The sequence below is a fragment of the Thermobia domestica genome, chromosome 8 (genome assembly GCF_964235325.1).
Source record: "Thermobia domestica chromosome 8, izTheDome1.hap1.1, whole genome shotgun sequence".
Lineage (NCBI taxonomy): Eukaryota > Metazoa > Arthropoda > Insecta > Zygentoma > Lepismatidae > Thermobia > Thermobia domestica.
In genome coordinates, this window is record NC_137461.1 from 116,802,308 (window position 1) to 116,830,158 (window position 27,851).

The window sequence follows — 27,851 nt, forward strand, 5'->3', positions numbered from 1 at the left end:
TTCCCATATGATCATGATTGGCCAACCGAGTACCCCGATCTAAGTCCGTTTCTTAGTGACGAATCATCTCGAAAAAACAACGAAATCGATTTCTTAGGTTTAAGTTCTTTCCAACCTACACTTCCACCTTGATGGTCAACACGATCAACTGACTTAAATCCTGAAGTCGAATTCTGAATGGATAATGTATCGTCTCTAAAATACAGGATAACTGATTTGCGATTATTACGCAAATTCAATCTTCCACGAACAAAGTCCACACTCGAAGAGGTACTTTTCAAAAATGGAGTTCCCAGAAGGCAATCGCACGGCAAATCATTCACTACTAGAAAACTAACTCGCTCGAACCAACCGGAAAAATTTAGAGTGAGCTTAATCTCCTTACTTGATTCATAAAATGATCCCAAAGGTGCACGAATTACAATCGGAGTGGTTTCCTCAAGATAATGCACGACCCCACAACGTTCAACTACCGATAACGTAAGTAAATTATAAGACGACCCGCTATCTAAACAAGCACGAATTAACTCATTATTAACGCGAACATTTACAAAGGTAGCTACTGTTCCGTTTAATTGCGAAGGTACAATATTCTGTTTTTCCGAACCCGCATTAGAATTCATTGATCGTCGCAAATTTTTTGAATTACTTTTACCAAAATCACATGATTCAATTTTTTGTCTATTTACATTCAATTCTTTAGAATGGTACTCTCTATCATTTTTCTTTACCAAAGCAATTGAAGTACCCGATGACTTATTTCCGATTCTTTTATTATATTCAACTTGATCTCGAAAGATTTTAGAAAACTCTAAAGAAATTCTTCTAAGTTCTTCTAAATTCCTAGGAATAGAAAGACCAAACATTTTAAATCTCACCGCGGGATTCATGCCATCAAGCATGATACGAATCAATTGTTCTTCATCACCATAACAATCCAAGATCAAAGCAGTATAATAAATATCATTAATATACTGATCAACAGATTCAGTTAACCTTTGCTTCCTAAATAACCTTTCTGATATTAACGCATGCTTAACTGAATTAGTGATAAATTTCTCAAAAATTAACTTCTTGAATCGCGGCCAAGAAATATTCAAATAAATAGCTCGCTGAATTTCATCCAGAAATTCTCCTTCACTTTTAGATAACAAGGTACTATAAATAGCATTCAAAGGAAAACTAGTACTTTCAATGATTTGCTCTAAGTTGACCAACAAATCAAAAATAATGTAACTATTTTTTCCATCAATCTTCCTAAAATTCTTAAATTTCTGATCCAACAATTCAGCAATTTTTTGAAAAATAAATTGATCGCAATAATTGCCAGAAAACAACATTGGAAGCGGTTTAGGATTTAATTCCCCTAAATGCTCTTTTCCTTTTGAACTACCCTCACACATCTGTTGATTACTTTTATTTATTAATATAGGATTTCCTCTACTATACAGATTAACTGGAGTAGAATTTTTTATTGCTGAAACTCTCCTGTAATACTGTCCTAAACGTTGATATTTATCACATCCCTTACTCTGGCCCACAGGTTGAGAACTCTCAGATGGTAAGTTAAATCCTACCTGCCTATTAGCTATATTGCTAACACTCGAACGAACTTTTCCCAAAAGATTTAAATTACTAGCACTTCCTAACGTGGCATTATTATCAAAATACTCATTTGAGGGGGCTTGTCCTACTTCTGGCTCATTCAAAAACAAATTTCCTCCAGAATGAAAACTATTTCTTTCAAAGGATCTATGGACAGTTGAAGGAGGTTGTGCTAAACAACTAAAGTTTCCACTAAAAGGATTCTCTAAACTGGAACTATTTGCCCTACCAAACAAATTCCGCTGACTTCTATCTCCTTCTACATTTTCACTCGGGCTATTCAACATTTCTCTATTTTCTCTTGAATTAAAAATTAACAATGAATCTCTAAGCGGTGGCGTTAAACTCATTGTCGATCTATCAAAAATACTATCGTCAAATCCAGTTTGATCAATTGTATTCCAATCGAAACTCGAATCTACCTCGGACATGTTTATGCTAACGTACTCCTCCGACATTTTCATTCCATATAAATTACAAAGTATAATTAGCAAAATACAAAAAACAGCAAAATTATTAAACATATACTATTAGCAAAGCAAACTACCACTAAATCTAAGCAAGATACGAGATACTACAGAAACTATCCCCAGGGTTCTAAATATACACAATTCAATCGTATTTTGTTTCCTCGCTCTCTGGAATTTTTCACGCTTTAGCATATATAGCATTAATATACCAAAACAGTAGTAGTCGTTACCCTAATTTTAAATAACAATTCAAAAAATGAAAAAATTAAATGCCTTACAAATTTCAGGGAGAGATGCCTCATCAAACCAGAGGTGAGTTGCTGCGCTGAACTTGTAACGAACCTTGTGCCGAGGATTGCTTGACACCCACCTTAATTCTATTTAATACAAATAAGCAGTGATTAAGTTTAGCCAAACTATCATTTGACACGGTTCTGATATCTGGCATAATAAAAAAAAAGAATCCCCCAAGTAATGCAGGCTTCAATCTCCCAAACGAAAATGCAAGGTTATCAAGATTACAAATATTAAATATTATTTTAAATAAAAGAAAATATTCAATTGGCTTTTTATTACAAATAATCAAATATTAACGAAATAAATACAAATTAACATCAACAAATTTTAATTCTGTGAATGAGCTTCTAACTATGACAAGTGAAAAAGTAATTTAATTGCAACTGAATAATAGGTGAAAGTTACTTGAAAAATAGTTAAATATACTTTGATAAAATGAATAATTCCAAACAAGAACAATTCTAACGCTATTAACAATTTCAAAAGTTAATAAAATTTACTCGGAATAGAAAGTGTCGAAACTTAGTCAAAAGCGACCGCGACTCGATCCAATAATTTTAATAAAAATATATATATAACGCGAAAACTATTAAACTCTCAAAGCAAGAAACAAGAAAAATTTAATTCGACGTCGAAATCAATCTCTCAAATAGAAATATCAAAAGATTAATGGGACGCTAAATGCAACATTCCTTTAGATATCAAATTACGAATTATTTTCATACCAAGTTAAAAATCTAATAATTAATAGTCTAATAGCTACTTCTACTGTTAGCAGGAAAAAGTATTAGTCAAATTGTTAGTTAATTAATCAAACCAAGGTTATCTGGGGTTTAGGTTCTAGAAACTACAGCTAGGTTTGTACTTACCAATTTTCAAACTGCTCTAATCGGTCACTGGGATCGTCTGTCCTCAATCACCTCTACTCGATTCTACTGTTCCCAATTATGCAGTTAATAGAAGAAAACTTGGTAGGAAATCTGAAGATTTTAGAAAACGCCAAACCGAATTTAATAATAACTTCGTATTATTCCGACCCGTTAATTCAAACGAAGAAAAATTCAACTTCAAACTTTCTATTCCTCCGTCCTCCGTTAACATTCGACCAAATACAACAGTCAGGTACTTCCAGAAGGACAATCCAGATGGACATTCCAGATGGACATTCAGCGCAGCAACTAACCTGGCTCACGGCTTTCGCTCACGAGCGAGGCAGCTGTCTACGCACAAACGACCAGACATTACGTCACGAGATTTAACCTTGAGTTTGTTGCAAACAAACTCGCTTCTACAACCTTCGCTCTTATTCTTATTACCTACAATTTTACTCTTTTTTTTTTTTTTTTTTTTTAAAAAACGTAAATACAATAGATTCTCTTAATCGAGGAAATACAAAAATAGGAGTAACTTATACAATCAGATATAATACATTTTTCTTTCTTTCTTTCATATTCTTGTCATAGTCCATATTTTCGTTTCACTTCCAGAGACCAGCATATACAGAGTGTTCCAAAAATACAGGCAGCTCCAACTCAATGTAGCTGAGCATGCTACAGTCCCCAGCCCTGGACTAGATCCGCCACTAGGGGCCGCGGTGGCTCAGTGGTACAGCGTTCACGTCTGGTGCTTGGGGTCCCGGGTTCGATCCCAGCCCCCGCCAAGTGAACTTTGTGGTGGACAAACACCGTGTGCGTGGGTTTTCTCGGGGTTCTCCCGTTTCCTCCCACTTTCTTCATTTCATTCCTCACTCATCATCACCGTTTCCTTTAGCCTAACCGGCATAACCGTGGGACGTAAAACTCAAAGATTTCATTTCATTTTAGATCCGCCACTGCCTTTCACGTTCCTTAAACCATTTCGAAACCTGCCTTGTATAGTTATATGATATTTTTGATATCTCTATTATAAATGCTTGAAGGTATATCATCTGAAGTTAAGCCATATGTCAACTATAATTTCTTTCCCTAAACCGTAGTATATTTATCAACTAGGCTATATCATTTTTCTAAGCTTCTATCGCACCAGGCACGCAGCCAAAATTTTTTGTTAGGAGGGTTCCAGTACTACGTTTATGTAGATACACCTGAAAAGATGATAAAGTAATTTTAAAATACTGCCATCTATATTTTCAGGAAAAATGATAGAACTAGATTGTTATATATATATATATATATATATATATATATATATATATATATATATAAGAGAAAGAGTACAAATGAAATGTAAGATCAACTGTTCATCAATCATTTCCTTGTTAAACAAGTATAGTTTTATTAAGAAAGTGTACAAATGTATGTTAGGAAGTTTGGGGAAGGGTCCGAACTCGGTGAGCCTCTACCGTCGGTGCTCCCCTACGTCAGATTTCATTATGCGTCCTGCTTTACTAAAAATAATACAAAATTTACCATTTTTCTTTTGCTTGCTTTTCGTAAGTGAAAGGGTATAATGAAATGGATCATAGCACAATCATAGATAATGTTATTCTACAACGGAAAATATGAACCTGAAGAATCATCAGTGTTGCCATCCATAGAAATTACAATGTTGCCAGAATAACACCGCCCCTAAAATCTAAGGGAAGACAGTGAGTGACTAGAGGAACGAACTCAACTGTATTTGGTAACGTATCATTTTGTTTTGGTTTTCTGTGAACTACTTTTTAAATAATAGTTGTACTTAGTTTGTAATAAACAAAATACTTTTAACATACAGTTATTAAAACTAATAACAATGTTATTTAAAAAGTAGTTCACAGGAAACCAAAACAACATGATACGTAACCAAATGCAGTTGAGATTGTTCCCCTAGTCGCTGTCTTAATTTAGATTTTGGGGGCGTTGTTATTCTGGCAACACTGTAATTTCTATGAATGGCAACACTGAAAATTCTTGAGGTTCTTTATTTTCTGTCCTAGAATAGCATTATCTATGATTGTGGTAAGTTGCATTTCATTGTCTTCTTTCACTTATGAATAAACAAGCAAAAGGAAGATGGAAAGTTTTGTATTATTTTTAGTAAGTCAGACTCTTATAGAGTAAAAATTTCCGTCCGCATATATTTTCCGAAATTCTCTGACTTGTCTCGTATCCCGTGGCGCCGACTTCTTACTTCTCACCTTCTTTCTGCATGTATGGTTCTGGTTCCTTCTACTGAACCTTTGTTTTTCTAGTGTTTAATGAACACACTCTCACTCTCACAGCTAAGACTTTAAATCTAGGCACACTATGATTCTATTTATTATTATGTGATCCTAAAATTAGTATTTATATAACGAGTTAGCGAGGAAGAAATATGTCCGCACTTTGACGTTTAAAATATAGTAACCCTATTCATATTCAGGCCCGTGCTGGCCCACCGGGACGTGTCCCGGTGCGCCCTCCGAAATATCACACTATAAATAATGGCACAAGTTTTTAGTAATAAATTCTTAAAGTTTTATTGGTAAAGAACCCGTGAAAGGTGCAGTGCGCCCTTTACATTAGGCGCCCTTCCGAGACCACATCAAAGATGAACGATATTATTTACTCTTCTGTATAGCACAGTTCTGTACAATAAATACACACAGTTACTATTGGCGAAGAACCCGTGAAAGGTACAGTGCGCCCTTTACATAAGGCGCCCTATTAAACATTACACTATAGATAAGTGGTTTTAGTTATCCTGTATACCAGCTTTGTTTAATAAATTCAAATACTGACTGGTAGTACAGAACCTGTGAAGAATACAAGGCGCCCTTTACATAGGATGCCCTGCGAAATATCACATTATTTTCTTTATTTTATTCTTCTGTATTTCAGTTTTGTATTATAAATTCATACACTACTCTTTCTCTCTTTCAGTTTTACGTCCCACGGTTATGCCGGTTAAGCTAAAGGAGACGGTGATGATGAGTAATGAATGAAATGGTGGAATGAAGAAAGTGGGAGGAAACGGGAGAACCCCGAGAAAACCCACGCACACGGTGTATAAATTCATACAGTTGCTATTGGCAGAGAATAGGTAAACAGTATAATCACTTACAAAAATATTATAAAGTTATATAGCTATAAAACGAAACAATGTGATACATCAAGAATAGTTCGGATAGTCAAACGTACGATGCATTTATGTAATACTATACTGACACTAGTCTCTAATTTACGATTTTTACGGCATCGAAACTTTCACAGTCTTAATATGCATCCATATATGCGAGCATATTGATTGTTCCTGTGTGTTTTAAAGCAGTGTTCGGATAATCAGTACCTGTTGTATTTCTGAAATATAGCTATATTAATTTCCGTAAAATGTGGTCTTCCTGTCACCGCGGCACGGCGCGTCCTCAGGTTGTGGATCGAGGAGAAGGCCTCTGGGATATAGAGGTAGCTGCGAATATACTGAGTAAGCAGTCGTGGACAGATAATCCAGCTTGAGAATTTGGTGTGAGGCTAACAACCTCATTCTGAAAAAAAATAAAGTTCAGATAAGTTCGCAGAATCCTCGGATCAGAACTGATAACTTGGCACGAATTCCGCAAATTAAAATCGACATAAGATTTGGAACATGAAATATAAGAAGTCTCTATAGGGCAGGCGCGTTAAAATTTGTAAAAAATGAGTTTATAAATAAAGGTTGGACCTAGAGGGATAAAATTACCAACTAGAAACAGGGCTTTCCGTTCACAAACGAATACGTAATATCAGCAATTACATAGGTTGAATTTGTTAATGATATATTTTCTTTTAGTCGATGGTGTAATATTATTTTAAATGAACATGGCCCAACAGCAAATATGGATGGCGATTTAAAAAAAAAAAAAAAAAAAACAGTTTTTACGAAAGAATAGAACGGGTATTTAATCATCTCCTGCAATGCCATATGAAAATTCTGTTAGGCGGTTTCAATGCGAAGGTAGGACCAGAGAGTATTTTCAAACCGATTATTGGGAATAAATGTTTGCAAAAGGAAGATTGTGACAATGGCGTTAGACTCGTGAACGGTGCAATATCCAGAAACCTTATCGTGAATATTACAAAATTCCAACATCGCGACATTCATAAATATACTTGGACTTCATCAGATGGAAAAACACATATTCAAACTGATCTTGTTTTAGTAGACAGTAAAGAACAGTCTGGCACAACTGATGTTCGGTCGTTCAGAGGAGTTGGTTGTGATAGTAAGAGAGAGACTATCGTTGAATAAAGGAAATATTCAATATCTGAAAACGAAGCGGTTTAATTTTCTTTTTTAAATAGAGGACAGTCGGGTGAAAGGGGAGCCAGATTGAAGTGTCGAATAGATTCTCGGTTTTAGAAGGTTCGGAGTGCACTAGTGTTCACGATACTTGGTTGAAATTAGAGATAACATTAAAATTTCAGCAAAAGAAATATTGGAGCACGCAGAAATACGTAGGAACAAACCATGGTTCAACCAGGAATGTACTAAAGTAGCAGAGAAGAGAAAACAGAAGAAACTGCGTTGGCTACAAAGTCCGAACGAAATAACTACATAAAATTTCATTGTCATCTGGCAGTTACTTCTAAAACTTTTAGAACAAAGAAACGCGACTTTTGAAAGTTAAAATTAATTAACTTGAAGATAATAGTGAAAACAAAAACATTCGGGACATGTATAAATGCATCAACGAACTTAAGAAAGGCTATCAACTTCGTGCTTATATATTAAAGAAACCTAAAGGAACAATTCTCACTGATACAGATAGCATCTGAAATAGATGGAAAGATTTCTTTGATGATTTGCTTAACACATAGCCAAAAACTAATGCGCGTGGAGAAAGTGAAATGCATGCAGCGTAACCGTATATTCCAGAACCTAACCAGACAGAAATAGAAATCGCTATTTAAAAAAATAAACACACATCTCCGGGTGTAGACGAAGAAAAATTGTAGAGCAAGATACACAAACTCATTATCTGGAACAAGGAGGAATTACCACAAGATTGAAGACAATCAATCATTGTTCCAGTTCAGAAAAAAAGCAACAAAACAAGATTTAATAGTTATCGAGACATTTCTCTTCTGTCAACATCCAATAAATCCTCTTAAACATTGTATTAGCAAGATTGACTCCAGATGAAATTATTGGAGGTTATCAGAACGGATTTAGGTAAAATCGATCAACTATTTACCATTCGACTAATACTTGAAAAGAAATGAGAGAATACAACATCCTGGCACATCAATTATTGACTTTAGACTCTGGTAGAAGGAAAACATTGAACAACATGCTAACAGAATTTGCAATACCCAAAAAGGTAGATTAATTAAGATATGTTTAAATGAATCCCAAAGTAAGGTTCGAGTAGAGAAATTCTTGTTCACGAGCTTTCACATTGAGAATGACTTGAAACAAGAAGATGCGTTGTCGTCATTATTATTTAACTTTGTTCTGGAGAACACGATAAGGAAAATCAAAGACAGCAATCAGGTCCTAGAGCTGAATTGTATTTGCCAGGTTATGGCGTACGCTGATGATGTAAATTTAATAAGTAATGATAGAATAATAGAAAGGAATGCAGAAATCTTAATTAACGCTTGCAGGGATATTGGCTTAAAAATAAATACAGAGAAAATTGAATAAATGGAAGTTTGTCGGGATCGTAATACTGCATTTTATTGATGCGTTAAAATACCCAGAGCCGTAGCTAATGGGGGGCCAGCGGGGCGCCCGCCCCGGGCGCTGATAGCAAGGGGGCGCCGAACGAGCGAGGAGAAAGAAAAAGTGGTGTTGGACATGAGTAAAATACGAGTCGCCCCCAGAAAGTATTGGCGCCCTATTAGATCAATATTGCTGTCGGTTATCAATGAAATACGCAGATTTCTTAAAAGTTTTCTTGCTCGCTTCGCTCGCAATCCAAAAGTTTAAATAAGTCATAAGTTTTTACTTATTACTTAAAGGGTTTATTATAGATGATTTCTTAATAACATGTGATATACAAGGTCCCGAATAATGACTTATAGTGTATGCAGGACAGTGGCGTATTTACGATTTTGTTTCGGAGGCTTTGCTAACTTTCGGGTGGGGCTTTTTACCTGAAAATGTGAAAATCCTGCAAGATATTTCATATACTTTACTATAATAAGTAAGATTTCGAGAGGGGGGTTAAGCCCGGAAGCCCCTTAAATACGCCACTGATGCAGGAGCATTTTTAAAATCAGAAAGAATCAAAGTCGTGTTCGGCATTTAACAGCGATGAGTTTGCTTGTTCAAAACGTTTTTTTTTTTCATCTACCCAATCGGATTAATCATGCACAGTAGGGCGAAAGCACTGAATTCTTGGCAAAAATAAGAATTCGCAATATGAAGCAGAAAATTGAAAGAAAACCAATTAGTTCGGTGTGTGCAGTGGCTACAATAATGTTATTTCGACATTATTTCATCAAAAGCATAGTGTTTTACATCATAAAAGGAAATAGGTCTATTCCTTATATTCGCGCCTAAATTATATAACAGATTATATGATTGGCATAAACAAACGCGTGGGCAATATGCTTTGATTTGGCAATTTACGATTGGCTTATATTCTTACGCATGAAAGGAAAAAGTGTACTTATTCATTTTACAACTGAAGAGTAATAAAATTGAAGAAAAGTTCTTGCTTCTCAAAATTATTTCAAACTTGTGGAGGATTCGTTATGACAATGAAGATGCAAGGACGCTTCAATACATAAAAATTATCTCTTCACAAGTTCTCGATATGGATATATTATCAGATATATTAAACATATTATGATTTACAAGCATCAGTAACTTGTTCAGTTTGTTTTATATAATGCATCGTGCATTACTTGAGCTCATTTCAGGGCTTGATTGGAACATTCTCAGTTGGAGCGAGCGGAGGCTCATTACAGTTGATTCCAATGTCACTTCTGTGCACGCATCACAAAAAAAAAAAAAAAAAAAAAAAAAAAAACTAAATTGATCAACACCATTTTTAACATGGTTCTACCTTATGGTCCATAGATTGTTTAGCATTGGCGTTTCAAAATGTCACCACCATTAATCAAATATATTTGACTAGAGTTTAGTTCTGTTGGTGAATGCCAGAGAAGTATGACTAGATGTTGGAAACAAGATGGGTCCTGGAGGCGAAACCCCCAACGAGGTCTGGGGGCAAAATTCTCAGAATCGACCTATATTCAACTTCGTCACTGCGTGCATGGGGATCACACGTCTAATAATCTAACACTTGCTCTCACATTCATCCCAGCTAAATTCAAAAGCAGCATTGCATCCAGAATGCGGTTTTCTTCAAACATTTTCATGTGCTATACTTCCCAAAAGTGCGAATATGTGCAGGTTTTCTTTTTGCATACAGTAAGAACAATGTTTCCGCTACGGCATATTAAAAAATCACAGACATTCGTATATGCCATATTTTCTACTAAAATGCCATTCTATCGCTTGACGATAGTTTATATGCTTTCAGTATCACAGCATTTTCCAAATATGATATTAAGTAGGGGATTACCATAGGGATATGATACTGATATTAACATCATTCCAAATATGACTATTGACTACACATCACATCAACATTCTAAATATACAAAACGATACATACATGTCGGTCGTGTCACCATGTTTACCAGCCACTGAATATCTACACGCAATGTAGGAATAGTCGCATTCAAAGTCAATTTCCTATCTTCTGTCGCTAAGCAGCGCCTCTCCGGCTTCGGCGGATAACCAAATTTGCACGTCCCATGAGTTCATTGTAAACTGCTATCACTTCTTTTCCTGCACACTATCTTATGTGTACACTATTAAGCTTTCATTATAACAAATCATATCAAGTCAATCTTTTACTTCATTTTTCGAGTTTTTGCTGAGAATTTGGGCCCAGTGTGCGACGGTGAGAATGAAGGTATGAAAATGAGAAGAGTGAAGGGACATTCAAGCTGCTGTTTGCGCGGGAATATTAAAAATAAACGTAACGAAGGGGAACAATAACATTTTCGAACTTCAAGCAGTTGTAGAATAGGGGCTTATCCCAAGGAAGTTCGACTTTTTCAGACACTAGTCACTATCTATGATTTATTTTCAAATTCCATTGACATATCAAATGCTTCCAATTTGGAGGAATTTATTGGGTTCATTTTTTCATAAACTTTTTGTATCGCAGTATATTATTTTGTGCATACGTGTTTAGTTGTGTGATGTTTTTATCTATCTACATACACACATTGTTTATATATGTACGTGTTAGTGTATTTTAATATTCTATGTTAATTAATAATAAGTACCTTAAATTCGGAACTTTCATTCATTAAGAAATTAAGTACTAAATAATTACTATAATTTCAGACATATGTAGTAGCCAAAGTATATTTTGGATTTTAAGTACAAACATTGAACATATTCTTCATCTCCATCGATCAATATTTAGAAATTCACAAAGAAGGCTCCTTCTGAATTTCCATTACATTTCACAAAATATTTTTTACCGTAAAAAGATCGAAATTAAAATGCTATTGATGTCGTCACATACAGAATAAAATTAAATAGTTTACAATTATTACTGGCAATTAATACTATCACCCATTTCGAACGATTAAAAGAACATAGTCTAAATGTATTGAAATTTCATTTCTTATCGTTAGTACGAAACGTTGTAAATAGTAGTAACTTTTAGTAGTATTAGTAGTAATCAAAGGTAGTTTTAACAAGTTTAACAAAAAAGTCCAAAATAACACTCTTGAAAACAACTCTTATTTGAAAAAGGTACATAATGATCGCGTTTGGTTTTTGCGATGGTCTTTCCAAGAAGATTAATAAAAATTCAACATAGCATAACAACAATAACAACAAAAGCTGTTTTGCTTATATATATATATATATATATATAATGATTGATAAGTAGAGTGTAGGGGCGCCGAATTCTACTTCGCCCCGGGCGCCGAAATCTCTAGTTACGGCTCTGAAAATACCAAATAATATTTTCTTTCGACAAAGTGGATACTTTCAAATATCTAGGATCATTATTAACAGACCAAAACCATAATCACTAAAAAAATTGATGTCAACTGAAAGCAGGGATTTCGTGCTATTATTCAGTTAAAAATCTTTTGTTGTCGCTAATTCTGTTGAGGAATTTGTTGCTCAAAATATAAAACGATAATCATGCCTGTTGTGCTGTATGGTTGCGAAACATGGTAACTGACTGAGGAAAAATCGCAGACTAAAAGTATTTGACAACAAGATTCCTAAACCAATATTCGAACTCCAAAATGAACGGGAATGGGGAAAGCCGGAAACTTCATAAGGAAGAACTGCATAATTTTATACCGTTTACCAAACATTATTAGGGTCATCCAGTCTAGGAGGCTCAAATGGACATTTTATGTAGCCAGAATGGAAGAAATTAGAAACGCTTTCGAAGTTGTAACTGGAAATCCAAATAGGAAAATGACCGTTAGGAAGACCGAGGCGCAGATGGGAGGACAATATTAAAATGGTTCTAGCAGAGATTGAAATATAAAATAGAAACTGGGTCCAGTTTTCTAAGAACAGAAATCAATGGAGAGCTTTTGTAAACGCGGCAATGAGCCTCCTGCGTCCATAGCCGTGCTATATTAAGTTGTTGATACACTTAGCTTCTTTTTATTTGACAGAAATGTTATTACAGGAACTAAAAAGTTTTTCTGTAGTAAAGTGGATATCTATTTACGTTAATACTAAAACAAATTTGGTGGTGATTTTGATATAAAATGGCACCCATACTTTCTTTCAAAGTCTCTATTCTCTCTCTCTCTCTCTCTCTCTCTCTCTCTGTCTCTCTCTCTCTCTCTCTCTCTATATATATATATATATATATTCCCGTTTGTATAGGCGCCCTTTTAGTAGACTTGTCCACCGCCCTCATTAGTATCCCAGCACGGCCCTGTTCATATTACATATTATACTCATACAATACGGCGCCTCTTTGCTCTCCATCTATCATTTCTTGTTTCCTTATAATTCTTCTCCTACTACAACTAAATAGAGCACAAACTACAGAAAAAATAAACATTTATTTTATTTTATTCTTCATAGCTTCTTGACCAATCTTTCTGTACAGTAGTTAGCCTTCCGGATAATAGATGGAAGAACAAACAATCGGTTTTACTTGTATGAACGCTTGTGACATCTGTTGAGATTACTGGAAACTGTTTTCTGCGTGAAGAAATTTAAAAAGAAAAAAAGTTTCGTAAGAAGAAAAATGTATCGTAGCACTTACACATTTACACGTCTAAAGTAAATTTCTCGCTTAGAACCATATTAAAGTTTTTTTTTTTTTTTCCTAGAGCCCCCGTGGATACGGGCCTGGTAAGTGGGAGGCTAATTTTAGCATAGGTAAATTTCTCCCTGGAAAATATAACTTTTTATTTCGTATATTTTTTTGTCCAACGCTTGTTTCTCAAGATATTTTGCTGTATGAAATAACAAAATTCACCCTATATTTTAATGAATCTCCTCCATTTTCTAAGTCGTTTAACAAGGGAGCATGAATGGTCAATCATTTCCAAATGCCTGTAAGTTCCTGCAGTGGATAATATTCACTGCAAATGTTTGCAGTGGCTAATATCCACAATTACAATGCAGAAGAAAGTTGAATAATACAATAAGCACTGCGTGCTATTAATCAAACACAATATTCAACCTGGCCGTGTAAAATACAACATACCCTGTAAATATACATTATAAGACAATCATTTCAACATTTTTGATTTAAAATCAGGATTTTGAGACAAAATTGGCTCCAAAATTTGGGGTGTCTCTTCCGAAATTCATTACATCGTGGGATGAGTACCGGTATATATAATTGTTATTTTCATATTCTTTGAAGATGCGAAATATTATGAAAAATAAAATATAATTACGCTTGGACTGGTAGACTTGACAGCAGATCTCCCCCTCATTTCCTGGCTACTCATCAATTTAAAAAATACTTAAGAGTTGAATTATTATTTAACACTGTATTAAGAATCCTAAACCTAACCTTGGTGGAACCAACAATACATTCCTGTATTTTGTTGATAAATGTATGCCCTAATACAGATTTTAGGTCCATATTCCTTGTGATTCGATTAATTCAAGATTGTTTACTTGTAATCATTGTCATCAATATTCCCTATCATGGCAAAATTGGAATTTGGTCAACTATTTGATTTTTAAGGTATATACGCTGAATAAAACGCAAAATAAGCATACAAATTTGTATCGCTCAACTCAATTAAACCACGTAGAATATTTATTATAATGATAACTTCTTTATAATCAAAGGATGAATACAATATCATATTAAGCAACTATATTTTTTGTTTCAACATGGTTACCCTTTAAAACATTTTTTTAAATTACAGTTCATTGCCTTGCGAGAATATTCCGAAAATAGTTACAAATGTTATCTTCTTAATACCAGTCCAAATGTGTCCCATTCAAATTTTTACAAAAGATTCCCTGAATCTATACCAAATTTTATAGTCCGTTACTGAATTCTCTATGTCTGTGTGTCTGTATGTTATTTGCGAATTTTTCAATTTTGAGCCCTCTATTAGATAGGGCATCAAAAACTATCTAAAAAAGTGATGGAATTTTTCGCGTCACTCTTACCGTTCCCAAGATATTGGCCAAAAAATGTCCAATTTCGGGAGATTTAAAGAGCCATATCTCAGGAACCGTAAGTCATAGAGACGTGATATTTTGCGAATTTTTGCTAGAAACAGAAGAAGGTGCGGATAAAAATATTTACTTTTACATGTAGGAAAAAACACAGTTGTCCTTCCCACTCCATATCTCTCCATTCTTTTTAAGTTCGTTCTGCTAATGTTCTTGGTGTATTCTCAGCTGGTTTATTATGGATTTTAAAAATGAATAATTGAAACTAGAAATATTACTAATTTCTTATTATTGTTTAAAGGGGAAAATTTCACTTTCTTTTTCCTATACAAAAATTTAAATTGGCGGGTGGAGAGAAGTCGACATTTACTTAAGTCATGGAAGTATTTGGTTATCACGTGTGCCAACCAGCGAATTTCACGAACATCCAGAGCACGGCTATCATCTTTATACATATATATATATATATATATATATATATATATATATATATATATATATATATATATATATATATATATGTGTGTGTGTGTGTGTGTGTGTGTGTGTTTCATTAAGAAAAGCCACCGAAGTAAATTCATGAGGAAATCAATGAAACATTACGGGATTCTCCTCCGTCAAATGCAGTGGTGAAGAAGTGAGTGAAAAAATTTAAACGTGATGATTTCTCAACAAATGATGCTTTACGTCCAAGATGACCAAAAGCAATGACTGTCCCCGAAAATAGTGGATGGAATTCATGACATTATTCTTAAAATTTTCAGAATTTCAGCAAAATGTGTGGCAGAGATTGTGGGCATTTCTCTGGAATACGTACATCAGTAACACAATTAATAATGACTTGGGCATGCACAAACTCTTGGCATAATGGGTTCCCGAAAATCTGTCGGAAGATCAAAAGAGTGAAGGAGTGACGGCATCAAGGGGAGTCTTCTCCCATTTTTACCGCAATGCCGATCAAGTTTTGTCACGAATAGTAACCATGGACGAAATATGGTTATACACGATTCTGAAACGAAGCAACAGTCAGTGGATTAACTCATTTTTCCCTCTCCTCAAGAAGTTCAAGAGACAAAAGTCTGTTGGAAAAGTGTCTGTAACATTCTTCTCGGATAAGGATGGAGTCTTACTCATAGACTACCTGCCCAAGTGTCAGATATTAAGTGGAAAATCTCTTATTACTCACAAAACTGAAAGGCAAATTGAAAGTGCAATACCACGAAAACTGACAATAAATAAATAAATAAATAAATAAATATTCTGTTTCTTCAGGAAAATGCATCTGTATATCAAACACTTGAAACACAACTGACATTGCATGATCTAGGGTTTCAATGTCTACATCATCCTCCTTATTCCCGATTTAGTTTCGTCTGATCATTACTTATTCCCTAAACTCAAATGACACTTAAAAGGATGCCATTTTGGATTTTGATAAGGGTAGTGCTATGAACAGTGGTGCAAGGAATCGTCTCCAGATTTTTAAATGGTCTTCAAAAATTGGAGCACCGTGCAAGGAAGCATTGAACTTCGGAGGAGAAAGTAAAATAACTAAAATTTCTTCATTCCAAATGCACTACTTCTACAGTATGTTGGCTACGAACTTTTCAGCAGCTCCTTGCACATTTCTGCTGAATATGGCAGACAAGATGGAGACGTCACGTCAGGGCTTAGGTGCAAAAGAGAGCACTAGTACACACCAATTACTAACTAAAGATCTGTACTCCGATAATACATTTTATTGAAAGCTAATCAGTTTAATCCCATACATTTATTATTATTTACGGTAACGGGGAATGCATAACACTTTTCAGCTCCTCCAAAAATTTAACTCTTGGTACTCACAAATTAAGCTGTTATAATCCCATCCTATGAATACTGAATATCGAGAATAATATTTCAGAATATATATCTATATCTATATCTATCTATCTATCTAAGAATATCTAGCCTTTGGCATAGGACTTCCCGGTGGGAGCTCATGTAGTTTATGAAATGAAATGAAATTTTTGAGTTTTACGTCCCACGATTATGCCGGTTAGGCTAAAGGAGACGGTGATGATGAGTAATGAATGAAATGGTGGAATGAAGAAAGTGGGAGGAAACGGGAGAACTCCGAGAAAACCCATGCACACGGTGTTTGTCCACCACAAAGTTCACTCATGTAGTTTAGATTCGACGTTAATCAGTAGATCCCATCTCATATAGCCTCACTGCTGAAAGGGATATATATATATATATATATATAAAACTTTTAAATAAAACAAAATGTGTAATTGAACGGATAAACACAAACGAGTTATTTAATGTCCGGTCTTTCATCTTTCTTTTGTTTCTAACAGCGTTGCCAATGTGTGTGTGTAATTACACAAAATGTGTGCAATTTTGTCCTGTGTGTGCATTTTGTGTGTAGTTTGGCACAAATCAAAATTTCGATCAATAACGATTTTTGCAAAGTTCCTTTCATTCAAATATTCACTATTTCCATTTTTTTTCTGAACATTTCCTTCTAAAATCTAGGAGCGTCTACGCCTGACTCCAGGGCGGCTCATTAAAACATATCTCACTCCCTTGGTATCTCACTTCTTGTTTTTCAGAAGCGGGTGTCATGACCATTAGCACCCCCAAGCAAAGATGCTTTGTTCAAGCAAGGCAATATGAAATAATATTTACCCTCGATGCTGGCCAAAACATGAGACGGAAGAAGTAAGAAGTCTTTTTTGTCTTCTCATCACTTGTCAAGAAAATGCCATTATACAAAGTGATGAAGGACAGAGTGTATGAGAGGGGTGTTTTATTGAACGAGAAGAAGGTGACGATTTTACTAAAATAATAATAATAATAATAATAATAATAATAATAATAATAATAATAATAATAATAATAATAATAATAATAAATCAAACGCTGAAGCTTTGAACAATGGCAAGTCAATGTGTGTATAGATGTGGGCATCATCAGACATAATATGCATAGGGTCTATAGATAGGTAGTTATGTTTTGTGCAATTTTGTGTGGGCTGTCTTCTAGTTTGTGTGTAAAATTGTGCAATTTGGACGGAAGGCGTGTGTGATTTCGCTTCCTGTGTCTGGCAACACTGGTTTCTAATGTGAAGAAAACAAGTCGACCAACTCGACTATTGTTGTTCGCCAGGCACAATGAAAGATCTGTTTCCAGTTGAATCGGATCTATCTACAATATAGCCAATTAAAAAAAAAAAAAAAAAAAAAAAAAAAAAGTTGCCTATTCTTACTGTTGGAAATTAAAATTTATAAGAAAGAACTATTCTATAATTAAATAACAGCGGAAATAATGCTAAAGTAGAAAATAGGAATATGCGTGCATACCCAGACACTCAAAGATGAAAGCTTGAAGAATAATCCGCCGCATACTAAATGCATGGATAATACTAAATGCATGGACAATTTGACATTGAGATTAGCTATGCTACTGAGTTATAAAATACGGTACAATATTTAAAGTGTTTTAAGATTGTACGAGTCTGGGAAGGCAGGAGTAGCCACCAGGGGTCGCTCGCTTCCCTTGCCCCCTTCTGGCGTCGTCACTGAGCACAATGGCTTAGTGGTAGATGTTTCACTTCTAATGTGAAGAATTCTTCTACTGACTCGATACTTTTTTTTTTTATGTCATGTATAGTTATCTCCATTAACAATATAGTAGGCCCATATTAACGCACGGGCCACAGGTGCCTTGGCTTAGAGCAAAATTTCCAGGGACAGCTTTTAAAAATCGAAATATGGTATGCAGAAAAAAGAGGCTGTCCATGTGAAAGAAATTTAAGGGGCATCCACATTAAAAACAATATTGGTACAGCAGTGTGACTGAGTGTTCTCGTTACGAGACTGGTAGCGCTAGAAGGAGGTGACGCTATTGGTTATTAGTTGCCAACGTACTCTGTGCTTTTAGTTCTTACGATCCATCATGTTGCTGGTAGCCCAATATAAGCAGCCTTGGCTGTATTGTTTAGGCCTAAGCCTACACTGAACACGGACAAATACGGGGGGCACAAAGTTTGCTTGGGTATAGGCGCGTTAGACACCTATAGATAGGCCTATTTCATTACGGCCGTCCCCGGTTTAATATGTGAATTTTGAGAACTGAATGTGGTCACACACTCGAAGTGTTTACAAATGATTTTTCCATAAATATTATGGAACATGAAAAATCTACTAGCTCTACGGAGCAGTGGCGTACACAAAAGGAACGTCCAAGATTTGAGATTTTATTGAAAACGTCCAAGAGCCCCTTACTCAATTATATTTTAAAGTCAATTTTATCTTTTCCGCACTGGTTGTAGATTCTTCTTCAGTAAAATCGATGTTCAGCACTTTTTCCCAATTCCATCTCAGTGAAGTCTTCCATCTTGCTATTCAAACAACTCTTGAATATCATTTGATTTCAAATGTTCGAAACTATCTCGTCCTACTCTGTTTTTTCAATGTTTACAGTAACTGTTTGTACAACTTGTATCAATCGTTTTTACTACTCATAGCCAAAGTAGATCTCATGCCGTCAATGAGAATTGCTTCAATTCCTGCAGTGACTCACTCTTTTATACAAACAACGCAGTTTATGTCAACATTTTTTAAAGCATTTTTAGAATCGCTTTCCATAATATCAAGCTCTCAGTATGTAAGAGTTTGAAGACCTGAATTATTCCTTGATCCATGGCTTCAGTGTTTTTTCCCAGGTATGTTTTTTGGGGGCACTGTCCCCCGGAAGACACCAAAATAATACGTCTATAATAAAATAATAAATATAATAAAATCTTGTGAAAGTAATATGTGTCACTTCGAATACTAAATGTGCCCCCCGGAATATGTTTTCTGAAAAAAAAAAAAATGCATGAGTTGGATAAGGATGTAGTATTTGACGGCAAAAATAAATCTTTATTTTAGGATGCGCTACACTTCAAGCTCACAAGGATGACCTGGTACATTATCCAAAATTTGAATCTTCTTGAAATTTAAATTATTTTTTCTTTAAATAAATGTCAACGTCGGAAGAAAAGCAGTTCTGAAATCAATCCTTGAAAATGGCAGCATTAATATAGGCTCTTCTGTATTCTGCCAAAAACTGATCCAGCGTCGCCAGGTCGGAAAGTCAATATATCAAGATCTACCGTAAAACATCTGTAAAAATCTGTATTTTTATTAAAATTTCTGGATAAATATATGTAATGATTATTTTTATTTACCTCAGCTATCTGCTACTTTTTCAACTCAGTAGGCCCATTTAATAGATAATGTTAAAAGAGAGTAAATGGAATAATTCCTTCTTGCGTCACTCATACGCAATAATCGGTGTTTTTACCAATCGGATAGTTTAGCCCTTTCTTGTCCTTACCAAGTGGGACTCGACATTTAATCTTGTTAATTTCAGTCAATTGAGTTACACTCGACATACTTTTTGCACTTGATTTTGCCCAATGTAGGGTTGCCATATTACCCGATTTTAGTGGATACTACCCGATTTTCAGGTTTTATATTCGTTCTCCGCTCAATCATCTCTTAATCACGAAAAACCACCCGCTCTTTTGGATTGAAGAAACATCTAAGCCGACTTTGTTGATAAAGTGTTGTTATATTCAACGTAAACCGCTACATCTCTGTGTCAATCTCAATTGCGATTGAGTTAAATTTGGACTCGCGCTCAGGCTCAGGCTGTGAGCTATTTGCCCAGTGCACGTGTGCAGAGCCGTTTGCTAATCAGACATTATGCACAGTGGTTTTCTTTGTGTAGTATATGATACGTATATGTATCATATATTCAGAAATGATTGTAAATTGAATTATAGTATCCTTATCATTTTGTTTAGATTAGATTCATTATTAATATTTTTTCTTTTAAAATTCTTCTGTATTTCATATTTTGTGAAACCGTGGTAATTTTGTATGTTAGAATGAGCAATCTTTAAGAATGATTAGAAATTTTATAAGAGATGGACCAAGACTCCTAAATATGTTTTATCTTTCTTATAATAAAAAAATAGGAATTATTTTGTGTTTCTTAAAGAAAATACCGTATGAACTAGGGATGGCCAATTCCGGAATTTTTACTTTCCGGAATCCGGAAAGTAAAATCGGAAAATTCCGGATTTCGGAAAAATTCCGGAATTCGGAAAAATTCCGGATTTCGGAAAAATTCCGGAATTCGGAAAAAATCCGTATTTCGGAAAAATTCCGGAATTCGGAAAAATTCCGGAATTCGGAAAAATTCCGGAATTCGGAAAAATTCCGGAATTCAGAAAAAATCCGGAATTCGGAAAAATTCCGGAATTCGGAAAAAATCCGGATTTCGGAAAAATTCCGCAATTCGGAAAAAATCCGTATTTCGGAAAAATTCCGGAATTCGGAAAAATTCCGGAATTCGGAAAAATTATTTTTTCTTTTTGTAATCCTAAGAATTTTGTTCAAATGCAAACGAACAAATTTCCTTTTTGTAATCCTAAGAATGTATGATGCAAGTTAAGCTGAAACTTATATCTTAAAGTATACACTACTCAATCTTCCCATGGTTAATGAGATGTAGTCCAAAAGTACGATGTACTCCTAATATTTAATTTTTGTTTTACTGTGATATTGTCCAGAGGTAAGACATATATTACACTGAGATAAACAACTTGACATAATGAAGATGTTATCATACGTAGTTTTCCAGAAAATCGTGAGAAACGATTTTTTATGAAGTTAAAATATGCGTCGCTTGTTGCCAGTGTAATGCAATTGATAACTTTTATGCTGGAATAGTCTTCTTCTTCTTCTTCTTCTTCTTCTTCTTCTTCTTATTATTATTATTATTATTATTATTATTATTATTATTATTATTATTATTATTAATCGTTTATGTACTGTAAAAGAAAAATATGAACCGTTAAGTAGTATATTTTATCTTGTTTTTTGATATCTTCTAACAGTAATAACAAATTGCTTGTAAATACGCAATGATTATCAAGGACAATGGCATATTAATGTAAGGACTACTCTGCAGACTAGCAATAAACAATAAACAATAACATAAACAATAGTCCCAAAAAAAAAGTAACTAACTTGGGCACGTCAGAATATTCGCGAGAATATAGGGACGCATTGAGACTAGCAAAAAACGTGGTGTTATTATTACTCAAAGGGCCGTACGATGGAGGCTTTAACGTTAATGTTAATGGCACCAATGAGCACTTACTTGCTCTAATGGTTAACCTCACTTTTGAGATGATTCTTAGAAGTGGGCGTGTTGGCATGCAGTTGGAGTACTAACGATTTGCGTCACTATCGAACACTAACTTAGCACTAGCGACGTTTAAAGTCGAAATTGGAGTCTGACATAAGTGGCTTGTCAACTTCACGGACATTATATTTTCCTTGAATGCGAGAATTTTGCGCCCTACCACAAAAATAGGAAAAAATGCACTCGCAATATATTTGCACTGGAATGTTTGCGCCCTACCCCAAAAAGAGGGGAAAATGCGCCGGCTATATATTTGCACTGGGATGTTAGCGCCCTACAATTCAACTTATTATTGTATTGTGTAAAGTAACTTCCACTCGCACTTGAACTAGGCTTGCCTCTCATCGTCTCAGTGAGTTACTCCATCCGTTATAATATTCCGAACAAATGAAAAAAAAAATACAATTTTAGTTCACTAAAGGGCAATCCATACAAATACAATTTTTCATTATATTACAAAATTTACAATAAACGTATAAATGACTGATATATAATTATTTATTAATATAATCAAAGAGTATAATTTAATCTACAAAAGGCTGTTTGGCTCTACCCAGATATCTCTGTTCACAATCCTTGAGAGTTGTTTGGCTTTTCAGGACACAAAATATAGAAAAGAAAATGTAAAGTGAATGTAAAATCAGTTCAGTAATATTATCAAGAAAACTATGTACAGTGTGTTTACTTGCTGGAATTACACTTCAAACACACAATTGCGTTCAGTCGTTCTTTCAGGAAAAATGTTCCGGGGGGCACATTTAGTATTCCGGAGGGGGGTCACTGCTGGTACTATTCTATTTATTATTATATTATAGACGTATTATTTTGGTCTCCTCCGAGGGGGCACTCTGAGAGCTCTGGGGAGGCCAGTGTTCCCCCAAAATCATCTCTGGAAGAAGCAGTGATTGCGTTGATCCGTTGTGTTCTTTTGGCTTATATTGAAGTTTATTCTCCCCTTATATAGCCACAATGAAAATAAATCACAAATGGCATGGTTGTGGGGGGAGGATTGTTTATGCTGTAATGTCAGCCCCTCCGAGGAAATGCGTAAGCTCCAATAGGTTCTTTTATTTCGCAGGTCTCAAACTTCCCGGTGGAGGTACATCGCAGGCGCAATTTTCCCTGTTCTTGAGGTAGGGCGCAAATTTCCCAGACGCAAAATTCTCGACACCGTTCGAATGACCTCGGAAGACTATATCTTTTTCAATACTTTTTTATAATTTTTTACTCGAGATTTCTTCATAGCTTCTTATTAAAATACTTACTAATATATCCTCATTTTATTGTCCTAACCAATCAATATGGGTATGGTGTCAGTAAAATATTTAGATTGATCGAGCCTCTGGTGTGTAACCACAGTATCATGCCCCCATTAGAAATCTTGGCTAAACGAATCAATATATGTTGCCAATAAAATAGTTTAGAATGATTGAGCCCCTGGTAAATAACCATAGTATTTCGTGACAGACCCCCCCCCCCTTCCTATTACCATATTCTAGCTACGTGCCTGACTCAGCTAAATCTCTACATTCTTTACCAAGCACACATTTTCTAAAGCGGAAAATGCTCTCTAAATACCTAAGCTCATTATTTTCAGCAGATGCACAAACTGGGTAACATGCTATCTACATGAATGTTATATATGTCGATTACTGGAAACCGCTTCTCGCTATCTATTACTATATTTACTATATAATGATTAACGTTAAAACCGGAAATGGTTGATTTGTACCGCTTCCGGTTTGAATATTACATTCATCAGGGAACTCGATTCTTAACTATTGACTCTGTACATCATGGCCAAAATTGATTGGTAATCCATCAGATAGTTCTTGAGACTGTTTGTTTCACTGACGGACAGAATGAATATATGGCTATAGAGTTTTGATAAACTAAATTCGTTAATGAGTGATGATGGAACAAATATAAGAAAGGGAACCAAGAGTACCACCGGGAAAATTTTCGAACACAAAATTAGCCATCGAAAACCCACATGTCCTGGGTTAGAATACCATAGATGAAAACTCTACCACTGAGTCATCAATCACCCGCTTATTAGTTTTGTTAACTATTATATTAATATAAATTAATGAATGCCTGCTTATGTTAATTATTGAACAATTACATTGTATACTTCGTAAAGTCAATTTGTATTTACTGTACATACAGTGAGCGCAGAAAGTGTTCGTACACCTATGCTATTGAAACGAGAATGCCTGCGAAAAAGAAACAGAAAATTTAAGAAGTGTAATAACACACACAATATGAATAATGAAAACTAAGCTTTATGAATATATCAATAAAGAACCACAAAGACAAGTTTAATGGTCAGAAAGTAAATAAATTCCGTAGAAAATATATAGAGTAGACGCAAAAAGTGATCGTACACCTGACGTACGAATACGAAACAAAGATACCACAACTGGGGTTCACTAGTATTCACCTGAGTATACACCTCTGTATAGCATGACGAGTAACAGAATGAGTTTAGTTGTGAATAGGAGTGAAAAAACTGCACGGTGGGCTGTCGAAATGGGAAGCAACCGAACAGAAACAAATGAGGAGACAAGAAAAGTAATTATTAAAGTGCATAAGAAGGGTAAGTCTTTGAGAAAGATAGCAAACCTCAGGGGCAGATCCAGAGGGGGGCGATCGGGGCCATCGCCCCCCCCCCCACATGAGGAAACTTTCTTATTTTATATATAAATAAACCCATCCATAACAAGTTTGGAGCTCTTAAAAGTAGCAGTATTACTGCCGACCGCCCCTTCCCCAGAAGTCCGTCCTGGATCCGCCCCTGTATAGAGTAGCCACAATCGAGTATTTTCCGCTGTATGTTTGGAGTCGTTGTCTTGCTGAACAATAAATTGTTTTCAAGAACCATCTTCTGCCCACTAGTATGGAGATATTCCTTTAATATGTTAATATACACTTTGTAGATCATCACTCCATCGATAAGGTGGAGACGACCCACTCCTGAGGCACTCATACAACCCCAGACGAGCACGGACCCTCCTCCGTGTCTTACTTTAGAGACGAGATTTTGAGGATTCATCTCTGTATTCACCTTGCGCCATACCATACGCCTCCCATTGGACTCGATAAAATTAAATTTATTTTCGTCCGAAAATATGACCCTATTCCAGAAAGAAGCCTGATCCCTTATCTTTATACTCTTTTTCAAACTTTAGTCTATACGATTTGTCTTGTTCACCCAGAACATTTTCCTGGCTATCCGACCATGATACCCTGCAAATATTCCGCACTGTACTGGCTGATACTTTAACACCGCGTGTTTCCAGATCCGTTGCCAATTGCACAGCACTACTTTTTGGAACCTTTTTTCTTTCCCTAATAATGTAACGTTTAACTTGTTCACTCAACACTCTTGGTCTTCGAGTTCTTTTTTTATTATTTTTTTTATGGTTTCGCACAGTGATAGAAACATTATACATCGCAATTATTGTTTGTACTGTTGAACAAGGCCTGTCTGCAAGGTTTGCCAGGGGCGGATCCAGGACGGACTTCTGGGGGGGGGCGGTCGGCGGTAATACTGCTACTTTTAAGAGCTCCAAACTTGTTATGGATGGGTTTATTTATGTATAAAATAAGAGTTTCCTCTTGTGGGGGGGGCGATTGCCCCCTCTGGACCCGCCCCTGACTCTATAATACCTTGAAACAGCTTCGCACACCTCCCCAATCCCCAGACATGAACCCCATAGAACATCTATGATCTGTTCTGGAGACAAGAATCAGAAGGCACAGCTTGTCTACTAAAGAAGGCCTAAGAAAAGCTATTCAAGAAGAATGGGACATAATCAGTCCCGAAGCTACAGAACTACGAACTACTACAGGTGAAATCAATGCCACGAAGATTACAGACAATCATTAACGCACAGGGTAATCCCACAAAATATTAAATAACGTAATATACTTTATAAGCATTAATTCAAGCATAAGTGTACGGTGACTTTTTGCGTTTACAAAAAAGGAATTCTCTCTTTTCTTCTGAACAAAACAGTGATTGTGTTTGTTTGGCCTTTCTCTTGTATATAGAAATAAAATGTATGAATGTGTAGTCTTAATTCTGGTTATATATATATTTTTCCACCTCCCGTTCTCATGCTAGCTGTTTTCAATATAAACTATGCACGGTGTACGAACACTTTCTGCGCTCACTGTAGGTATGTTGACAATAAGCGAATGTTATTAGAATATTTGTTGAGATTTATTTTCCTTCACTGCCTTTCGCCTGATTAAAAAGTAGTTTGCAGTGCTTTGGAGCAGCTGCAGGTGGGAACGCGATAATGTTTGAGACATACCGGCGACTTTTTTGTGTGTGAAAATAAGATCTTTCTCATAAAGTAGTAAATAACTGCAGTAGCAATTGTCTACGTAAATGATAAAGACATATCCAACTACAAGAATTTAATACAGTATATATAGCCTATTCATTATTGTGTTTCTCTTTTAACAACTACTAGCTAAGGATGGCCAATTCCAGAATTTTTACTTTCCGGAATCCGGAAAGTAAAATCGGAAAAATTCCGGATCTCGGAAAAATTCCGGATTTTTTCTGAATTCCGGAATTTTTCCGAAATCCGGAATTTTTCCGAATTCCGGAATTTTTCTAAATTCCGGATTTTTTCCGAATGTCGGAATTTTTCCGAAATCCGAAATTTTTCCGAATGCTGGAATTTTTCCGAATGTCGGAATTTTTCCGAAATCCGGAATTTTTCCGAATTCCGGAATTTTTCCGAAATCCGGAATTTTTCTGAATTCCGTAATTTTCCCGAATTCCGGAATTTTTCTAAATTCCGGATTTTTTCCGAATGTCGGAATTTTTCCGAAATCCGGAATTTTTCCGAATTCCGGAATTTTTCCGAAATCCGGAATTTTTCCGAATTCCGGAAAGTAAATTTTCCGATTCCGGAAAACAAAATTTCCGGAATCCGGATTCCGGAAAATTTTGGCCATCCCTAGTATGAACAATATCTGCCATCGCTTTCTTTTCCTTTTTTTTTTTTTTTGAAACTGCCTTATAGATACGCTTATGGGCGCCCGAAGGGGAGGGCAGGGTTGGGCCCGGGCCCCCCTCTGGCTCACGAAAATGTATTAAATTTCTTCAGATTTTATAAATATATATATAAAAAAATACCAAACGTAATATTAGCAACCAGCGAGATGAGCCTCCCTCTAGAAAATTTTCTTCGGGCGCCCATGCTTACAAATACAGATACCTTACTGCAATACTTAATATTTACTTTACATTTGAGACTTACATTTGTTGAACTTAATAAAACGTTAAAGACAAAAACTAAATTTGCTTTATTTTAGTTTCGTTAGAAAAGTATTGTTTAAATAGTAAGGTAGATAGGGATCTCTTGCCTGTCAGATGTCAATTAACAGATTAATAATTTTCTTCTACAACAAGCAAGAGTTTATTTTACATGAATTAAAGACCAAAAATACAAATTCAGTTTATGCCCTTTCGCAGGAGACCAATTCGTCAAGCTCGGAACCTTATATAAATGACAGCGTTTTGGTACTAATGAAAAATACAACTTACGGTATAAATGTTAATTTTCCACCTATGTAGTGCAGATGCTGGTCGATTACTCGATG

At 35.3% G+C, this 27,851-nt stretch overlaps 1 protein-coding gene across 1 annotated transcript; it reads right to left on the bottom strand.

Annotated features, from left to right (window-relative positions):
* LOC145693161 (uncharacterized) lies at window positions 1-27,851 on the bottom strand. The gene is made up of 2 exons (XM_081768913.1): window positions 27,796-27,851; window positions 1-4,455 (listed from the first exon to the last, which is right to left on the bottom strand). The coding sequence occupies exon 2, from the start codon at window positions 2,127-2,129 to the stop codon at window positions 12-14; it is 2,118 nt and encodes a 705-aa protein (XP_081625039.1). The 5' UTR covers window positions 2,130-4,455; window positions 27,796-27,851; the 3' UTR covers window positions 1-11.